The 21,762-nt window shown below is 46.5% G+C and overlaps 1 protein-coding gene across 1 annotated transcript in view; it reads left to right on the top strand.

Moving 5' to 3' along the window:
- The window catches only part of LOC133353592 (dystrophin-like), a 639,339-nt gene that overhangs the window by 271,448 nt on the left and 346,129 nt on the right, over positions 1-21,762 (top strand). The window contains 9 exon segments of the mRNA XM_061569957.1: positions 220-432; positions 2,279-2,392; positions 4,555-4,710; positions 5,160-5,330; positions 6,482-6,664; positions 7,425-7,559; positions 8,022-8,171; positions 17,046-17,207; positions 18,474-18,572. Of these exon segments, the coding sequence (XP_061425941.1) occupies positions 220-432; positions 2,279-2,392; positions 4,555-4,710; positions 5,160-5,330; positions 6,482-6,664; positions 7,425-7,559; positions 8,022-8,171; positions 17,046-17,207; positions 18,474-18,572 (1,383 nt within the window).

Genomic DNA, 21,762 nt, shown 5'->3' with positions numbered 1-21,762 from the left:
CCAGTTTTCCCTTCCACATTTAGAATCAACACGCATTGAGATGATTTGCCCGATATTAATTTCCCCGCGAAAAGCCACTTCGATGAGCTTCCATTTGTGACGGCCAGGTCGCTTCGGGGAAAATAACTATGAAGCTCAGTGTGGCCCTTATCTGATTAAATAAATAAAAAGTTTAGTTTTGGAAGGGAATCTTGAATGGTGGCGTTTGCTCGCTCGCAGGGGCTGTCAGCCGCCCAGCGCGAGAGACAGAGCTCCTTGGATTCAGCGAGGGTCATGGCCGAGGAGCTGAGCCGGCGGTCTCGCCCGGACGCCGCTCGCAAGCACCGCGCCGAGCTGGAGCCGATCGTGGAGCGGTGGAACAAGCTGTCCACGCAGCTCCCGGAGAGGATGCAGCGAGCGGAGGACCTCTCTGCCAAACTTGGGAAGTTCAAGGTGAGAGACACACGGACGGGCTGTGACCAGGCCTACCCATAACCCTCCTGAACCACTCGCGCCTCTTCTCCTAACGGTCACCATAACTACGCGGCCACTTTTAATAACCCGACTCTTTATTTCAACCGCTATCATCTTTTTGTACAATTTAATGAATTTATATAAAATAAGATCTAGTACTATCTAGAACTGTGATGACTATTTCTGTGATGACTATGTATGTGGCTCTTTGACGTGTTTTTCAGGTTGTACAGCCTGTTGTTAGGGTACAACCCGACAACACAGCTATACGGCATGACCAGACAAACCTATGAAAGTGTGGAAATCTATATATGGGGGCACCGCAGTGGCGAGATGTTATCTCCCTCGCCTGGTATGCAGGAGGTCGTGGGTTCAATCTCGACCCTAACACCTGTATATTTGGAGTTTGCACGTTCTCCCTGTGGTCGTGTAAAATTTTTCTCTGGGTTCTCCGGTTTCCTCCACATTTAGAATCAACATCATGCATTTAGAGTATTTGGCTGCTAGAAATTTCCACGTGATGAGCCGCTTCGTTGAGCTATGATTCGTGGCCAGGTCGCTTCTGAAAAAGAGCTATATAACTTACTGGGCCTTATATGGTAAAATAAAAATAGTTAAATATTAAGTGGTTATCGCTCTGTTGGTCAATCTGTTATTCTGTTTATGCGCGGGGGTCACGTAAAATCTTGTAAAGATTCGCCAATGTATTCTCAACTTTAGTCAAGTCATGTTGCTACGAGGTAAACAGTTGATGGAAACGAGTGAAATTGATGAAAGCGTTGTTATCACTGATTATTAAATATTTCCGGGGACAAAATCATGAAATTCCAGATTTCACGAGGATGCATGAACCATGAAGCTCAGTGGGGGGGGGGGGGGCCTTACCTCGTGAAAAATAATAGTTTAGCTTTCCTATATATGTGTATCCACGAGGTGGCCGAGTAGCACCATGGTAAGAGCACGAAGCCCTCACTGCTGAGAATCCTGGGTTTTAACTGGAACAGTCTCCCAGGTTGAAACTGGGTTCTCAAGTGTGGCGAGTTAATTGTTTCGGCCTGGTTGCCAACGACTGCTCACGAAAGCAAAACAAAACTTTTACGTGTGATTTTTCACTCTGTTTGGCTAAATGCAATCGCTGTGATTTAAATATAGCGGTGGCTAATAAGTCAGGACGCATAGGGTTATTACATTTACTTCAGCAAATCACAGAGAGTTATATTAACTTATTTTAACACATCTTCAAACTGACTTCCATTACCATTATTGCGTGCATGAATTCTCTTTTGAAATGAATTCATGACTTTTTTTTAAGACTGCAGGTGTAATCTTTGAACAGTCAGCAATTGTATATTTTGTCTCAAATACACTCTGGGTTCTTGGACGAGGCTTGTTTACAACGGCTTTGAGGTGACCCCACAGGAAGAAAAAATATTAATAATGATAATAGATAAAATATTAACTTAAAAAAAAACTATTAACATGTTTTAATGCCAGTGTTAAAATAAATTAAATGACCCTATGTTTTCATGGCTTTTGGGCCACGCTATATATTCATTTAATTGGCATGTGAACGGATGAATGCCTCCCCGAGTCACCACCATCTTTCGTGATCTAGAGACGTAATTGCACACTCCTATTATTTTTATTCTCACACGATCTTCGTGCCTCCCTGCCGTTGTCGACGGCTAAGTGAAGAAGCTTCTCTTAGCTGCGTCTACCAGTCAAGTCTTGCCAGCGGGGGGCGGGAGTGGCGGGGAGGACGGGTGGGTCCTTGACTCACGGAGGGCCCGGGGGGGTGTGGGGTGTGCGTGTGTGTTGTGCTCAGGCGGAGTGCCAGGCCCTTCGCAAGTGGATGGATGAAGTGGACGTGTTTTTGCGAGAGGAGCGTCCCGCCCTCGGGGATACCGACACCCTGGAGAAGCAGCTGGAGCAGTGCGGCGTACGCGTTCCATTCATCCGCGCAACAACAACAAAAAACACACCCGCTGGACAATGGAACACGAGCGGTGGAATTTGAGCCAGGGCGACGTTAGAAAAGCGAAACCCACGTCGCGTTGTGAAACCCTTGCTGTGGGGTAGCGAAGCAATGTCCCGCTTTGTGCGTATATTTCTGAGCCCCGTGCCAATGTGCTTTCAAAGTGATTTGCTGCTCAAATGGGCATTGAGAGGCAGCGCTCTTCACCGGCTACGGCCCCCTGAGCCAGTGAGGGAAATGGATAAATCCGGTGGATGGGTGCACGAGTCTCCTCCAATAGGACAAGCAGTGTTGAATTCTGTACAAAGTGGTAGTTGTTTTGTCGACCCAAGAGGAGTGATGGGGTCTGAGTCAACCCCTAACGAGGATTTGAACTCCGTAACCTTCGAGTGTTCTCACCTGCCCCGACTGCACGTCTGTGAAAAAGAGCTTTATAGCTTATCAGATTTCTCCAGAATAAATAGCAAAAAATTATGATGATGAATTGCTAGCTGCTCGACCCTACTGCTGAGACACCTGGCCAGATGATGTGCCTCAAGCGATGCAGTTATGTTCCTGAGATTAAATACTTAATAAGGATTAAATACTTAATCAGGAATTGACCAAACATCCCTGAGAAGGACCCCTCTTAAATATTCTCAAAACTGTATGAGGCGTTCCCAGAGAAATAGAGAATATTTATCACTGCTATTAAAACGGACAGCATTTGGCCATCGGTGCTTTGCATGAGCGATGAACTTGCAAAAGGAATAGCAGCTGCTCAGCTAATTAAATTTTAAAAAATCCACAAACCTATTAGGACGGAGAGACAAAAGAGAGAAAGAGGTTGAGGGAGAGGTGAAGTGGGGGACGTTGGGTTGACTTGTGGGGAGGGTTTTGATGATACATTGCAAGTAAATTACCCCTCGCTACACCCTCGCCCGCCCCTCCGCAACACACATCCATTCATAAACCGGCTCCGTTAGGAACTAATTAATTACTCGAATGTGAAGAATTTCTCACTTCCATGGGGCTTTTGTGTTGTTGTGATTGGTGGGGGTGGGCGGGGGGGTATGAGGGTGCTTTGTTAGCAGATCGTTGAGGGGCTCTGTACCGAGCAGGTGGCGTGAGGACATTCCGACGTCGACCGGGGACCCGGGCGAGCTTGGCAAGACACGACATGCACAGCGCACGAACGTAGACGCTAGCCATTTCAATCGATCGGCCAGTCTGAATTTTTACATGCCGATATTGCCCTCGTTTAAAAGTGGGATGAAAACAGGAACCCCCGCCACGACCCTCGGCGGCTAACGGCGACTGAGAAAAGGAAATTGCAACCGCGCGAAAATATAAAAGTGCGACACCGGTAGCGTCGTTTCAACAACACCGTGGTCGTTCTTCAAACGGAGACCAAACCGAATAAGAAACAAAAAAGAGGTCGCGGAAATTGTCGCGTCTCTGTGCTCCGAAGCCGAGCACACATCGGTGATTTTTCCTCCTGGTGGTGAGTGGTGCAGTGCTAAGCACACTGCCCTAAGAACCCGACGACACGACCTGCGTTCAGTTTCCAGCGACGGCTGACAAAAGTGGCGACTGACGTCTGAGCCCCCCACCATCACCGTCCCACACCGACCAGTGTGGTGCAGCATCATGGTCAAATTAACCCACGCAACCTGCATGGAATAGGGAAGCCTTTTTTTCCAGGAGTAGATTGGCAAGGAGACTGTATGCAGGTGTAATAATAATACAATTATTGGTACCTAGAGGGAGATTAAATGCCTCAACATCTCAAAAAGCACCTTACGTGATGTATTGTCTCAAACATTCAAAGGGCACCCCGAGTGGCAGCTTTCCCTGTGTGGGCACAAGGCATCTCGGCACTGGTCTACAAGAAAGTGGGCTTTTTTCTGAAAGTGGTGATGGGGGGGGGACAATGACTGCAATGTGTCATCTCTATTAAGCTATTCGCCATGTACATGTTTTACCACTTCAGACCGTGTAAATTATTGCTCTGTGTTCGTTCGTCAACCGAGAGAGAGAGTTGCGGCTTCTATACGAAATCAGTGGGAGCGGAACATCATTTTAGAGTGAAGCTCACCGGCGCCTCTCCGCCTCTGCTCGACCAATCCACCTTGGCGTCCCCGCAGGCGCTCGTGAGCGACATCAACACGCTGCAGCCCAGCCTGCGCAACATCCAGGACCTGGGCCAGAGCCTCAAGGGCCAGGCAGAGGCGGCGCTCGCCACGTCCATTCAGGCGGAGCTCTCGGCCATCTCCTCGCGCTGGGACACGGTCTGCAAGCAGGTCGGTCGGAGCGCCGAGCGGCGGGGGAGGTGAAGGGTCACGGTTTCAAGAGGGGGGTGGTGAATGTCTACAAAAGTGCTTGGAAATTGGTCCCGCTAAATTGAACTCATTGGTTACCGAGATATACGAGTGATGTTTAAAATATGCAGGGTGATCGATTCATATATATATATGTACCCCACATTTGTAATGGCCCGCTTACTTTTATGTCAGCGGGTGATTTTGGTGGAGTATCAATAAATGGGTCACATTTCATCATCATCATCAGCATCATAAACCATGGTGATCAAGTCCACTGCTGGCCCTCCCAAGCCGTCGCCATCTCTCACGATCTTGCAGTGTTAACAATCCACATCGCGCGCTCTATTCTGGATCTTCCGTCGTTCCCCCTGGGCCCTTGGCTGTCTCTCACCCACGTGCCCCCCCCCCCCCGTCCCACACCCGTGCAGGCGAGGGCTCAGAAGCAGGTGCTGACGGAGGCTCTGGCTCGCACGCGGGAGCTGCGCAAGGACCTGGCGGAGATGCAGGAGTGGATCACGCAGGCCGAGGAGGAGTACCTGGAGAGGGACTTCGACTGCAAGACCCCCGATGACCTCAAGTCTGCAGTCGCCGAGCTCAAGGTTTGCTCAAAAGGTTAAATTGTATGGGGGGAGGGGGGGGCGGGGGAGGAACCTCCCCTCCCCCTCCCCCCCTTGTGACAACAGGGCAAGGACCCTCCTGAAAATGAGTCGTGGGTAATCAAGCATCTAAATATAATTATAATTAAGGTCTATGAAATGAAATGTAAGCACAATTATAATTTATGTCTCCACATGCAAGTGAAATTCACCTGTTGGCCTATTACACTGGTCAACACACTTTTTTCTGGCATAAGGTATTCCAACGGGTTGAATGTAATTTTGGGGTGTTGATTCCAAATCTGGCATCAGTTTTTGTCTATCACATCAGGTTTTTGAGATATCAAATATTGCATTTTCAATAAAAACTGCAGAAGAAAAATATTAAATAAATGTGGATATCTACATAAAATGATATTATAAACACACTATCCTAAAAATACAGCACCGTATTTAACATTAAAGCAGTCACTGACTCGCAACAACTTGCAATCATAAGTGACAGAGTTAATTTCGGGTAAAATCAATGAAAATGGGGTATGCCGATAGCATAAAAATGAGATGTGATAGAGCAAATCTGAGATCAGATTTGGAATCGGCACCCTGAAATTAGTCTAAAACAGCTGCAAAAGTCCAGGCCAGATTTTTTTTTTGTTGACCAGTGTTAGCTTTCCAGACTGATATTATAAAGCAGCAAATATTTAAGCAAGTAGATCTCTTAAACCGGTTTGCGACCTTCAACAGAGTCAGGCTCGTCAGAGATAGAGTCAGCTTTGTTGAACATTCGGTCAAAGACGCCAGGATTCCCTCTGCTCGCGCCAACGAGTAAGGGTTGTCACGTAAACAGAACGGTGGTGTAGCGGTTAGCGCTTCGCTGCGCTACGAACCCGACGGCCAGAGTTCGATACCCGCCCACGGCCAAAATCACCAGTGACGATTATCTGAACCGGTCCTGGGCCTCCCCTAGGTCGACTCGGCCATAAATGGTGTGTTGTGTAAACATACGTCATAGTGCCGGCCACACAGTCAGGGTGCTATTCTACCGGCCTTCCGAGGAGCATTCTAACAGAACTTGCTCTAACAGTCTCTATGTCTGCGCGGGGAGGGTTATCTGTATTTATTTTCGCGCGTGTGCTTGCGTGCATTTTTCCCAGCGTGCCAATGAGGAGCTGTCGCACAAGGAGGTGAAGGTGAAGATACTGAAGGATGCCGTGACTTCGTTCGTTGGCAAGAGCTCAGGACCCGGGCGTGACAAGATTATGGCCGAGCTGTCGGCTGTGTTGGCAAACTACCAGCGCCTTTGCAGCCGTCTTCAGGGCAAGCACACAATGCTGCAGGTGACCCATGGATGCACTTCCCCCCAGCTATAACAGGGTTTTGCATATTGCAACACTTAAACAGTTATTATAGGCCTGCCCATAGCCGGTTAATGCAATGCAATTCAACATTGTGCTTAATGTGATTTACGTAATGTAAATGCGCCTAATGCAATGTGCATAACGTAATGAATGTACGCAATATGCGCTCCCATGCATAGAGGTGGATTCACGAGCTCTGCGTGCGTGCGGCCATTTGCAAAAGTACGTGTAAACGAATTTGCGTAATGTAGTGCGAGTGCTCGGAATGTGTGGCAATGTGGACATTAACAGTTTGCGCGGATTCGTTATGGGAGTTTCCAATTTAGCAATAAAGTTACATGAAAATTTTCTTGTGCTTTTGCACGATTAGTGAATAACGATGGGCCTTAAAAATAAATCCGACGTTTGCTTTGCGCGGCTTTTCATCGTCCCATTTTCCAAATACTTCGACAGCACTTAAAATAAATCCAGCAAAAGCTCCGTTCGGTTCCGGGTGAGAGCGCAGTTCGGCACACACTTTATCCTCTTCAAGTGATAGTCTACAGACATTGCGAGAGAAATATTTCTCAGAAGACCCGGCACAACCGTACCTAAGCAATGACACCACCGCAACGGGGGCGGGGGGGGGTATCGAAAACATTGGCAATAAAACATCCAGAGCGCTCGGTAACAACGCGTAAGGATCATCTTCGGCGTGCAGAGCGTGATGCTTGCGGCGTCGATCGTTGTGCGGCCGCAGGAGGTGTGGGCGTGCTGGAGCGAGCTTCTCTCCTACCTGGAGGTGGAGAACAGGTGGCTGGATGATTTGGAGGGTGCAATCAAGCGTGCGGACCTTTCCCAGGGAGACCCGGACGCGCTCTCCGCCGCTCTGAGTGTGAGATATGCCTCCGAGTATTTGACCGAGCTCATGTTTATGTATTGTTGTTGGTATCGTTGAATAATGCTTTCCCCGTTTGCACGCTCCAATATTTACTCCGCAATTTTGGACGAAAATGAAACGCGCCCCGGTTGTTTTTATTTAGACGCATGCATTATTGCTCCGTTCGGCTCGGTGGTGCAGAGACCTCGCATATCTCGAAGGTTGCGAGTTCAAATCCTGTCATCAGCTTTGCTCAACTCGTCTCTATAAAACAAGTGCCACTTTGATAAGTCGTGGTAGTTCTGTGGTTAAACTGTCGTCTGCCATGGTAATGTAGAATATCCCCCCTTTGGGCAGAGGCACATTTAAGAGTTGTTATTTTACTCCACTCGGCAGCATTTAATAACATGCCACATTTTCAAGTGATGGCTTCCGGGCTTTGCTACCTTCACCGTGAGACCGTGTCCCTCTCGGCAGTCCCTGGACGTGCTGCTGGCCCACCCGACAGACAACAGGACCCACGTGCGTGAGCTCTCGCAGACACTCATCGATGGCGGCATCCTGGACGACATCATCGGAGAGAAGCTGGCGGCCTTCAACCTCCGCTGGGAGGAGCTCACCCAGCAGGTGCGGGGAAGGAGGAGACATTTGATCATCATCATCATATTCATCAGCAGACATTCTCAATCCACTTCTGGATGAAGGCTGTCCCAACCCCGGCGGTGTCTCCCACGATCCAGCAATGTAACGGGGGACGTCTATCGATGCAACTTGCTGTCCGTGCCCCTACTGGACATCCGTGAAAAAGAGCTTCATAAGCTCATCGGATTCATCCAGTCTAAATAAAGATTCTGATGCTGTCCAGGATAGCAGGGAAATGCCCTTTGTGCAGAAATGCCTAGCTGAGTTTCAAGGCTGTTTCACGAGTGTCTTGCATGTGGATGTTTGGGAAATACCTTCAGTGATATGCAATGGACAAAGGGTACCGAAGGGGGAGGAGTACCGAGTCAAAGTATTTGCATTTGAGGCAGATGATAAATATGCACGCAAAATAAATAACCCATCGGTGACGCACCTCGTGCTGGGAGTCTCAAAGCTCAGCTGGTTGGGAGTCTCATGCACATGAAAAAAAAATAATCATGATAAATATGTACATTTGGTATTCGCATAATGCGTACAGAGCAGTTTCACAGTAGGGGGCGATGTTGCCACTGTGTGTAATTCCAATCGAGTAAATTGCAGTGTAATTTTTTTTTTCGAAAACTCACGAAATATTGACCTTGGCGCCGGCACAAATTGGGCCTACTTTCTTTGAATGGCGTCAACGGGCTCTTTAACATCCACTGTGAGGAAAGCTCTCATAATATAGGTTTTCTTGGGCTAGATTGCGTAAATGTATAAATGTGTCGTTAAACCCGCCACCACACGACACAGCCAACTAGTAAGGTTTGTCACGTAACTTGCCAATTCGTTTCTAGTACAGCACTAGCCGGTGTGTTGGAGCGCAAAATTCACAACATTTACAATCTGAGTACGACGTTTCACCAGTCATTACAACTCGCATCATCAGGCGGATAGACAGATTTGTGGAGAAATCCACCAGTTTTGTTCTTAGAGGGGTAGATGTAATGACGTCACTTGGGAGCCCTTCACGTGCGTAGGGGCAGGGGAGGATTAATGAATGCGTACAAATTACAATGAGTGTCCATTGACGGTTGGGTTACTCACATGGTAATAAACATACACATTGTTGCACATTGCATGCATATTGTTCTTGTACTTCCTGCCGTTTTCGCGCACTAAAATAGCAGTCCCTGTGATTGTCTGCGTCCACGTGAAAGCGCTACCGCAAGGCCATGCTGCCACCAGATTCCTGAACACTCTCCAGTAGCCACAACTTGCCAACACACCGGATTGTGGTTGGGGGTGCACCGCTTCGTGCCATACGCCACCGCGCGGTGTGACCCACCGCCGCCCGCCCACGATAGGTGGTCGCAACAAGGGGTACCGCGGCGACAATTCAGAGGTGCAGCCGCTCATCGGGGTTTCCCAGGCACACAAAGGCTGAGAGCCATGTGTTGCGTAGTCATGGAGATAAGCTGCCTGTATTAAGCACTGGCTGCATTGAGGCATTGTGCAGACACACACATATATATACCATGTAAAATTTCCATACACTGTGACTCACGGAGTAGCTATGTTTTTCTTGGGAGATGCTCCATGTACACGTACAGCCCTTCCCTGATAATTCCTCTGCTGGTTCAAGGGCCTCTGCGCGTTGTGGAGGTCGTGTGGGGTCAAGCAATCGTATTCACCACTCTGGTCACTCGAGTGGGTTAGTGAAGGCGGGGTGCGTGAGTCGAGGAAACATTGAAAAGTGCTGCACAACAAACATTTTTTGCCTGTCTGCCATCTGCTTCCCATCTCTTTTGCTGCTGCCCATCTCATTATCCAGGCTCAGCATTTTATCAGCTTCCAAGATTTGGCATATTCTGGGTAAAACTAAACAAAATCATGTTTTTTTTACCAGGTAAATATACTTTTTTCTTTTCAGAAGCAACCTGGCCACAAATGGTAGCTTAATGAAGTGGGTTATTACGTGGAAATTTATAGCAGCCAAATACTATGAACGCTTGATGTTGATTATAAATGTGGAGGAAAAAAACGGACGACCCTGAGAAAAATCTATGCTTCCACGGAGAGAAAGAGACATGCAAACTCCAAATATACAGGCGTCAGGGTCGGAATCGAACCCACACTTTCTGTGTCCCAGGCAAGGATAGTTAACATCTCACCACCGTGATTTGGGGAGTTGAGGCTACATCACATGCAACTGTGCAGTGTTTCATTTAGCCAGCGACGTTTCTGTCATTTGTTTTTACACGAACATTACTATTTCTTTTCATAATGGTTCTTTTTTAGAAGGGTCCTGCCAAGTTATTTTTTTAAGTAGGCGTGAGGAGGCGATGATTGCGTTCTGTAATCCCAAATGAGTAATTTGCGAGTAATTTTCCAAATTTGAAAAAAACAAACAAACGTGATGCTGGCGCAGAAAATGGCCTGCCCTTGTTGTTGTTTACATGTTTGTTGTTGAACTTCTTTCGCACCGTACATCACCAACCGTGCTTATATGTTCTTAAAAATGACGTCACGGGATCTTTAATGTCCCACTGTGAAGCAGACGGCACGTGTATTTTTAGGGGTTATACACCCAAAGTATTAATCAGAGCGACCGCTGGATTCGAACCCTGAACCTCAGCAACAAGCAGCGAATGCGCTCCTGCTAGGCGATGTCACCGGCCCTTCATCTAGTCAACGTCATCCTGTAGGATTTTAGTCAAGTATTGGTCTGTGGATTCCAATTGTCCATTCTGTTATTCTTGTTGACTAAAGCAGTACAAGAATGTAGTCCACTCGGTTATTAAATGTTGCTGTGAGGGGGGTGTACTCCATCACCCCCTTCCCCGGTATTATCAGGTCAACCAATCACTGAACTCAGTAATCATATGCATATATTGTGTCACTAATAATTTTAGTTTTTTCCCGATTTCACTGCAGTCTTCAATAACAATATTGCAGTCTGCGTCTTCATTCAGACTCGTCTATTTTGTCTCGTGATAGTCATGTCGGGCTTTGGCCTTTGGTTGGGGCAAGCCGTTGCCATTGTCATCGGTGACGATTTTTCATCCAACTCACAGCCACCGTCGCCTCGTGTTGAAACAAAAGACTTCGTCCGTACATTTTCTTCGTTACTGGTTTCACGAGGAAAATTAACAGGGGTGGAAAATTGGCTTCGTGTCTGCGTTCTGAATTCCTTGTTGGACCCATTGTGCTTCAAAGCTGATAATCCCCATTTAATCGGAGCCAGGTCACTGGAGGGAAGGCAAGTGGGTTAACCCCAACTCCGAGAGAAGGTTCCACTTGGTCGGAAAATAACAAAAGTTTGTGCAGTTGGGGAAATAAATTAGCACGCTTTGGTGGTGGTCTAAAATCATTTGTTTGCAGCCTAATAGGTTTGTTATCTTTTTATTCATGAGAATATCAAGGCTTTGTAGTTTGGGTTTAATTGTCAGGACAATTATGTTTAGATGAGAATTACAGTCCCAACAGTCTGGATAGACAGTTAACCCTTAAAAGTGGCAACATGTCAACAGCAGTGCAAATTGCCAATGTGTGTTTTAAATACTTGCCCATTTCTCTTTTGATACTTATATATAATATACATTTCCAAATTTCAGTAAGCTCTTTGAATTAAAAATACACGAAAGCAAACAATGATTATTTAATTTTCAATTTAAAGCTTTCGTGACTGCAGGGATTCATATTCTTGGTTCTTTCGGTAAAGTCACGTAGAAGGGAAATAATAAAATAATAAAAATATTAAACAATTAAAATTATCACGACGTTTCGACTGCAACACAAGCAATCATCATCAGTGATTGCTAAGCCAGAATCCATCTTAACTGGCCTCTGTGGCAGCAGCTACATTGGAGAAACCAAACGACATGTCTCGGACCGCATCCGTGAACACAAAGCAGACCTAAAACACGGTAGGACCACCACCTCAGCCGTGGCAGACCACTGTTACAATTCAGTGGGCTCACATGACATTGACTTCTCCAAGACAGAGGTTTTCTGCAAGCCATCTGGCTACCATGAGAGATTCGTTCATGAGGCTATCCACATATACAAGCACAGACAATTTCAACCGAGAAGATGGATTCTGGCTTAGCAATCATTGGAAGGATTTGATAAACCATTTTGGGTTTTAATTGATTGTGTTCACGCTTACGGTGACTTTTAGACCGCTTTCCATTCTCCTTCTCTCCCCCCTTCTCCGTTCCGAGCATAGATGGACTCGTCCGTCTGAACAACCACCAGTTGCTGTCCGTGGTGCTAACGTTAAGAAAAAAATCGCCACTTTTTTCAAATTTCTTGCTGCGATTTTCACACCTGATGGTGATTGCTTGTGTTGCAATCGAAACGTCGTGAGAATTGAATTGTTTAAATTTTATTTTATTATTTCCCTTCTACGTTGACTTTACCGAAAGAACCAAGAATATAAATGATTATTTACCGAAGAAAAAATATCAACTTTACGAACATTGCGCGATTAACCTCGCGTAACGTTACGTTTACAAGACCATACGCATTACGGAGCCCTCATGCTTAATTTCTAAAAATGTTTCTCTTCAGAGCTTTTCTAAAATCTTCCCGGAGGGATTTGCCGCTGGATTACAGATACGACACGTATCCTTGCTCACCACTTCCATCCCGAGCGAAGAGTGTTGCCGTCCCGTGGGTTGGCAACGTAGAGAAATAGCGAGCAGGTTTTACACCTCCCCCGCAGCTTTGCGGAGATAAGTTTAGCCAAAGCCTTCGGTCCCGATTACGCAACGCGCAAAGACATGTCGCGGTACAGTGCAGGCACAGAGGGCGGCAGGGAACCGTTACACGGACGAGCGTTCCGTTTGGGGCTCGTGACGATCCAGCAGCATTTGTTGTTATTGTGTCGGCTTTCTGGAACGATGCCTGGAGCGTCAGCAGAGTGTGCCGAAGGTTTTTGAACTTGTGTGTGTGTGTCACGCTGACATGGACGCTGGGTTTGGTTTTACAAGAATTCCGCTGACATGCAGCTCCGATGTGCAGGTAAAAGACCGGCTCATGCAAGTGTGGTTCAAGTTGTCGGCCAGTAGTGCCTAATAAGCCCGCAGGCTATGCAGAGCGATTCTCTCTGCAGCATACTATTGTGTGTGTGCACGGTTAGAGTTAGTGTGTTAATTACGTGCGGGAAACAGTGGCGCAGTATTCTATGATTTGGCCAACCTGAGTTTAATCCCCGTTCAAGGCCATGAGTGAAAATTATTGTTGTGATTATCAGTGGCAAGTGGTTTCTGAACCTGTTGTGGGCCTCTGCTATATTCACTCTAAAATGCGTACCTGGCGTGGCCTGTGAACATCAACCCTGGGGATACAAAGGTGGATGGGCGTGGTAGCGGCTACACCGTTCCTCTCCTGCTCCCTCCCTATCTTAACCGCACTCACCCCTACAATCTAAATGGCCATACAAAAGGGGATCTTTGTCAGCTATATAAGGATTTGCACATTGAGCTCGCTATGAAGGCAGTCGTCATAAATGACCACTTTGTAGACCAACCATGTTGCTCAGGAACTTGTTGAGGGCGATGATGACGATGACGACTACAGCGATGATGTATCCCGTCCGAGAGGGCAGGAAGGCGTTCCACAAGCATCCTGAAAAGTAACGCCTATTCCTCACGGTCACATCTCTGCGCGCTTTCCTAGCATTAAATTGAACGCTTCGATTTGGCAATCAATTAAAACAGCGGAATGGTCGAGCTTATATTACCGCGCGTGTAATGCCCCCTTGTGCAATAAATCCTACTGATGCTGCATTGTATATTATTACATGCGCCTAATTAATATTTGCCTCGGGGGCGGAGGGTTCACCTGTGTGTGCGTGTCTGAGTGTGTACCAACCCGGGTTCGATTGCCGCTCACGGCCAACACCATTGACGATTGTCTGAACCGGTCCTCGGCCTCCCCTAGGTTGACTCGGCCTCAAATTAGTACCTGGTGCGGTGTGTAAACGTGGTGGTGGCCAACCACCCACTGTTTGCCGTGCCGGCCTTCATAGGTGCTCGCCAACAGCACTTGCTCCTCTAGTCTGTTAAGTCTCTATGGGGGGGGGGTGGGGTGTCTTTATGTCCGAGTAGCCTGATTCAATAGCCATGGCTGAGTGTATTGCCTAATGGGCGATGTGCTCCAAGTATGACTAACATCTAAGTACGTAACATTGATCGTCGCCTTGCTGTGTAATATTGTCGGTATAAACTGCTAAGCTCCTTAAGGAATGAGCAGGGGAAAAACATCGATGGTAAAGAATGAGGGATAGCAAGAACCTCCTTGCGTGTTAGCTATGCAATGGTTTACCTCCCTAAATGTATTATTATTTTGTATCAGTTGTCACAATTCTTCGTGAAAATTTTATTCAGGAAATCATTATTTTACGTCTTTTTTTTACTGTCTCGTTTGTTTCTTGTTTGTTATATCCCAGTTATATAGTTTGGTTCACTTAATTAACCTAAATAGGACGTTGGCATATAATTTGCACATCGTTGCATTATTTAATTTACACGTGCATTGTGAATGTAAGGAGCTATACAATAAGCAAATACATATAGAAGGCTGTCTGGTGTAGGCCAATCAGTTTCGAAGACAGTGGTTATACTATCAGACGAAGTTTGTTTGCATGTTCACCACAATATTGCGTGGTTAATGCAGACTTAGCAGATAAAAACATTGGTATTAAAGTCAATAGACAATACATCAACAACATCAGGTATGCCGACGACACTGCACTGCTGGCCGATTCAGAACAAGACCTACAACAAATATTGGACGAGGTTGCCACAGAGAGTCAAATATGGGGCTTACGAATTAATAAAAAGAAAACAATGGTTATGAAGATCAGCCGAACTACAAGCGAAATAACAATCAAGCTGGGCAGCGAAAAATTGGAACAAGTACACCGATTTAAATACCTTGGTGTAATCATTGACGATCAGTTGAACCATGAAGTCGAAATCAAGAGCAGAATTGAACAAGCAAGGCAAGCATTTATTAAATGGAAAACACTCCTTGCAGACCGCAACTTGAGTATATCACTGAAACTGCGCACACTGAAATGCTACATCTGGTCAATTTTGCTGTACGGAGTAGAGACGTGGACACTGACAACAACAGCAACAAAAAGGCTCGAAGCTTTCGAAATGTGGCTGTATCGAAGGATGCTGAAAATCCCATGGACAGCCAAAACCACCAATACATAAGTTCTGCAAGATATGGGCACTGACAGGCAACTGCTGAAGACCATCATTAGCAGGAAGTGTTACTACCTAGGCCACATTGCCCGAAACGACCACAAATACCAGCTATTAAAGCAAATCCTGGAAGGAAAAATCGAAGGGAAAAAACGACCAGGACAGCCAAAAACGACATGGCTCAGTAACATCAAAACATGGCTACAATTAACAGCACAAACTCTACACGCCGTGCTAGACCGGGACCAATATCATCGTGAAGTCGCACACGCCATTAGGCAGCACTAAAGAAGAAGAATGCAGACTTGATTCCTTGCAAAAGGTTTCTATTTGGTGTTTGAACACCTGTTTTATTGCCAGAAAGGGTCAAACCTATTCTTATTCTTCATAATCTGTAGGATTGCATTTGTGTATATATATACAGCTTTTTCTCCACATAATTCCTCAGTTTAAGTTTGTTTGATTCAAGAGATCAGAATCGACTTTAATTGTAAAAGTGACCTCAATCACCAACATGACAAAATAAACTACACCAATTAAGTGAATAGAAATCGGAACAACAACTGTTAAAATGACAGAACACAGAGTCTGAGAACCCTCCACCAGTGAATATTGTCTCATTTGAAAGCTGAGAATATGGCCAAAACTCTGAACAAAGATGACCTTTGACCCAATAACTCATCGTGTTGGACCCTGGCCCTGCTTTTATGAACTCTATTGTTTACAATAGCTGAGCCACTGATGTGAGCCCCATTAAAAATCGGAGAGGCGAAATGCAACATTGATGCTCAAGGGTCCTTTCACAATGTTGTACAAAGTAGTGAGTGAGTGGTGAAGGTCAAGTGAGTTGATAACTTGTGAGTGGCGAGGGTCAGGTGAGTTCAGGACTGATGAGTTGTGAGTGTGTCGGGGGAGTGGTGAATGTCCGATGACGGCAGTGGCATGTCAGTGGTAATGGTCATTTATAGGCATTACATTTTTTGGGCATTTCGAATCAATTCGAATGTCGTCGCTTAAAAACTCATCTAAATACAAGTGCCTGTTTTGCATAGGGGCAGTCTGACAGCTGCCACGGTGATGAAAATACAAACCTATATATAATACAGGCTCGTGTTTTGAGCGCGGCATTTAAAAAAAGGAACTCAAAGGAGGCGCTTTTCTCATTTGTTTCTGCAACCACTTCCGGGATTTCGTCAACTTGATTCCAATCCACGTCGTCCGCGACCACCCGAGCCAAAATCGTAGCCCCCTCGATTGATGGCAATCAGTGAACGGACGCGTCATCGCGAGCCCTGCACCGCAGAGCCGCCCAGCGCCGCGTCGCTCAGTGCCAGCTGCGGCGCGGTGGAGCGGCGGCGTCGTGGTTAGCGCGCCGCGCTACAAACCCCCCCCCCCCCCCCCCACCCGAGTTCGATTCTCGCTCGCGGCCAACGCCAGTGACGATTTTCCGTACCGGTCCTGGGCCATCCCCTAGGTCCACCTGGCAGCAAGTGAGCACCCGGTGCATTGCGTGAACGTCGCCGCTGGGGAGTGGCCAAACCCACCCCCTCGCGTGCCGCGCCGGCCTTCTTCGGTGCTAGCCAACAGCGCTTGCCCCCCCGACACAGTCTGTCGAGGCCACGCGGGGGAAACTCTTCTGCCTGTCGTCTTTGTCCAGGCCGCCAAGCGCCGCGGCGCTCTGTCCCAGCTGCAGCACGACCGGCAGGAGACAGACCGCGCGCTCCGCACCGTCGCGGACGGCCTCTCCGAGCTCGACCGTCAGCTCGCCAAGCACCTGGCCGACAAGGTGGATGCGCTGCAAGTCCCGCAGGAGGCGCAGGTGAGCACCACGCACCACTGCGGTGACGGTGCCGAGCGCGTTTTTGTTGCCGCTGTTGTGCGGACTTGTGCGTTTCGAGACCGTCGGCCAGCCTGCTTAATACTGCGGGTACATTAACCGTGAGTACGGTAAAGGCGCGATGTTACACGGCTCGTCACGCCGCGCATCCGGATAAACCGCGGGTCAAGTCAAGTCCCCCGAATAAAGCATAAAATAAATATCACGTTAACCGGGTGGCGATGAATGAGGATGCACGCAAGGAAATGTGGCAAATCGCGCGTGTCCACGTGCACGCACGCGCGCGCGTGCTTTGGTTATTGGGTTCTCTAACACACTCGAGTTCCTTCCACACACAACAGAAACACTCGCAAGGTATTGGCTGAACATGCCACGTAGGGCTTTCCTGAATACTCGACTCTCGCTGTACGTTTGAATTGACAGCAGTAATCACATCAGAGTAACAAACTTAATAAGAAGCACAGCGTCGTTGTATTATATTCCTGCAGAGGGCAGCACAGCCGAAATATCTCACTTGCATATTTTAGTACTCTTCCTATTTATGAATACAAATTTTGCGTAATGTTTGTGATGATGTATCTTACAAGCTGGTTCCGCGGTGGGTCTATTGCTGAAACAGTTATCATGGCTCCACTCCCGAGTGACAGAGAAAACTGGGTCAGATGCCTGGGATGTGCTTTGTTCAGTGCTGAAGAAAGTGGCTCGATGGAGGAGATAGCCAGGACATTGCAACGGCTCTCTTGCTGTGCCGGCCTTATTTGTAGCACCAACAGAACGTGCGCACACCCAAAAAAAGGGTGGCTAAACTTAATTGAACGGCAAACAAGGACTGGATTCTAATGTTTTGCCACTGCGTGTCCGAATCTATCTCTGTGGAGCCGTAATTATGCGCAGGAGCCTAAGTCGGCGGGCTTCAGCTTCGGTGCTGCTCAGCCAGGACCGATCATGCCAGGGTTAAGTTTCCAATTATTGTGGGAGCTCAGCCACTGAAAGAAATCAATGGGACGCCGCAGCCCCCTTATCTGCCTTGCTACTGCCCCGAGGCTCCTGCTCAGTTGCAGCCCACGTGCCTCCGAATATATTGCCCCGGTACCTGACATTTAATACGCGTGCAAGGGAATGGCGGATCTGTGCCGGGCACAGCACAGTCGCCGCTAATGCACTTTTACGTGGAGATCTTGAAAGCTCGGCTGTCTGGTGGACGTTGTTGGTCAGTCGCGGTCTTGCGTTGTGTTTTGCACCGTGCAGAGAATTCAGACGGCTCTCAAGACGTACGAACTGAGCCTTCAGCAGCTCGGAGCAGAGGGTCGCTCTCCACGCCTCAAGGGCCAGCTGGAATCTACGCAGGTGAGGATAGGGCGGTGGGTTTTTATTTTGTCCGCGTTTGAAATTTGATTCAAGCTGTGATACAGGCACCGTGTCACAAGGTGTCGAAACGTCAAGGGATGAAGCTGAACACTCACAACTCTCGCAGAGCAAGTCCGTTGCCAGCCTGTGTTGGAGAACGGCCTGCAGAAAGCAGACATCACACAACTACTTCTAGATTTGAAGCTTTCGTGACTGCAAGGATTCATATCCTTGGGTTTTTTCGGTAAAGTCACGTAGGTAAAAAAATTTAATTAATAAAAGTAAAATAAAATAGAAAATAAAATAAAAATCACGACGTTTCGGTGGCAACACAAGCTTCCGTCTTCAGGTGGAACCGTCACAGCACGCTTGCTGTGACGGTTCCACCAAGTATTACTTGATACAGCAAGCGTGCTGTGACGGTTCCACCTGAAGACGGAAGCTTGTGTTGCCTCCGAAACATTGTGATTTTTATTTTATTTTTATTTTATTTTACTTTTATTAATTTTAATTTTTTACCTACGTGACTTTACCGAAAAAAACCAAGAATATCACAGAAGTACCTCTGAGATCCCTTTAAATGATGACCTCTTATCCACACACTATGAGATCCGTGGAAGCAGCTTTGACAGAATTACTAAAATCCATTCACACGATGATCTCCCTTGTGCCGTGCTAACACAGAGATGTTTAAAGTGTTTGGAATTACTGTGAGGTCATTGGTGATGGGTTTGAGACGATCGTGCCATTGCTGGACAACTTGGTCGAATCACAGGTGGCTGAAAAACGGATTAGAACCCAGGTTTTCAGTGGTGTTGGCTCAGTGCTGTGACAACTCAACCCAATTTTGCTATTTATTTAAAGTTGCTGCAAGGAACAGTCTGGTCTCGAGTTACCTGGTTCATCAACATATTTTAAGCAATCACTGTTGCACCACCGTAACAGATTCACACGTTGACAGGCACTTCCTGTCGTGCGAAGTTGACACATATAGCTTCGTTCTTGAAGCGCAATGTACTTTACATTTTGTTTCCCATTAACCAGTTTCTTGATTGCTTTCACCGTGCAAGGAGTCACACAATATAACAATAATTTCACTTTTACATAACATTCTAATAAAATAGCACTATATTACACTCGGAGGCATACAAACCATTGAATGTAATTGTATCTCATCAGCCAGTGAGATTGGTAGCCCATTCAAACTCATTGTAGCATCACAGCGAGCAATATATTTTTTGTTTTATTCTTTTATAGTTGTGAAAGTATTTTTTCTTCCATTATGACACTTTTAATCGTATTGCTGTTTGAAGAAGCTGCAAAAAGTTGAACGCGTTTTGCATAATTCATAAACGGGAATGAAAATAATGATTTTAAACATCTCCGTGTTTTATTTGTTTTAACCCTTCGTTCCTTGGAAGGCAAATATAAATATTTTATTCAAAACGAAAATGTAATAAATCTTTCCCATTTATCACATTTGGGAATTGAGCCGGTGGTGCAATGATAAAACACACTGCGCTATGAACGCAGCTGCCCCGAGTTAAATTCCCGGCCATGGCTAATATCAGTGCCGAGTGATAGCTAAACAGACCCCGGTGCACAGTTGCATACAATTGGTGTCAGTGAAAAAAACTGTCTTAATCGACACTGATTAAAATATGAGCTCGGGGAATATTGTTTTCATGTTGTTTTATGGAAAAGGCCTCTAACCTCTACGACGGCCTCCAGAGCTCCCTCTAGCGGAGGCCCTTCCACCAGCAGTGTCATGAGCAAAAAATTGCAGTGCTGCGCCTTTACTCGGCCTCCCTGCATCACCAGTTGGCACCGAGGAGTGCTGTGTTGATGCAACAACACTGAGACGACTTGACTCAAAGGCAATGAAGTCCACCTCTTTTAGAGAATGTTGCAAGGTTGACTTAACATGCATAAGTACGTGTTTATAGTTCGTGGGTGTTCCATTAAACTCCGTTTTCCTTCTTGAATATAAAAGAGCATAGCACGACCTGGGTGTGATAAACAGGCAGTGCGTTTCCTTTAAGCCTTTAATCAGCAAGAGTGAGAATTTGAGAAACCCATGGAAGCTGTTGAATGTTGTAATGAGCAGCTTTGGGGACTGCATGCATTATAACGTGCACTTTGAAGATTAAAGATTCACATACCGTCTCTGTGTTGTGAAGCCAAATATCTTAAAGATATGGACACAGCGCCCCTCAGGAATGCTCTGAGCATCTTTTGACTTGAATAATGAGAGCGGCATTGGCAGTGTGTGTGCTTAGGCGTGCGATGATGATTTTGTACTCAAGATTAGCAAGCAAACCACCCAACCAGCGGCGTGCGTAATCTGTATTTTGCCGTGACCCGGTTTCAAGGTCACGTATGAGTTAACGTGACAGTGATACAAATGGAAAAACCGATGTCGCTTACGAAAGTGTAGGATGCTATTTGTCAATGCCATGTATGTATATTTTATATAGGGCAAGTTGTAAGCAAATTTACAAATTGTTTTACTTTTTTTTGTTACCAGATAAGGCACACTGAGCTACGTAGCTCTTATTAACAAGCAACCTGGCTGCAAACCATAGCTTAGCGAGAGTGGCTTATCACGTGGAAATGTATAGCAGCCAAATACTCAAAGCGCATGTTTATAAATGTGGAGGGAAAAATGGGAGGACCCATAGTAAAATCCACGCGACCACAGGAAGAACATACAAACTCCATAATATATAAGCGTCCCAGTCGGGATCAAACCCACAACCTCCTGTTTACTAGGCAAGATAGTTAACATCTCGCCACCGTGGCGCCTTAATTTATGTAATGTATGGAATGAAAGAGGTCTTCGCTAAATTATTTCTTGCCACCACCACGCATCCACCACGCGACCACTTGCGCTCACGTGAAAGGCACTGAGAAATAAGAAGAAACATGGACACGAATTTTTATTAATATCGACTCCATTAACCCGAGAGTTGGTAAACTAAGTGCCACGTGGTGTGCGCTGTTTTTTGGCACGGGTAACAGTGTTGTGCCTATTCTTGGTTATTTCGGTAAAGTCACGTAGAAGGGAAATAATAAAATAAAATAAAAATATTATGTTTACATATTCTTATTTTATTATTTCCCTTCTACGTGACTTTACCAAAAGAACCAAGAATATGAATCCCTGCAGTCACGAAAGCTTTAAATCGAA

Source organism: Lethenteron reissneri, chromosome 6 (genome assembly GCF_015708825.2).
Source record: "Lethenteron reissneri isolate LAM-NWPU_2019-01 chromosome 6, ASM1570882v1, whole genome shotgun sequence".
NCBI classification, from domain to species: domain Eukaryota; kingdom Metazoa; phylum Chordata; class Hyperoartia; order Petromyzontiformes; family Petromyzontidae; genus Lethenteron; species Lethenteron reissneri.
Note: the sequence above shows the minus strand (reverse complement) of the source record. Positions and strands in the feature narration are given on the sequence as shown.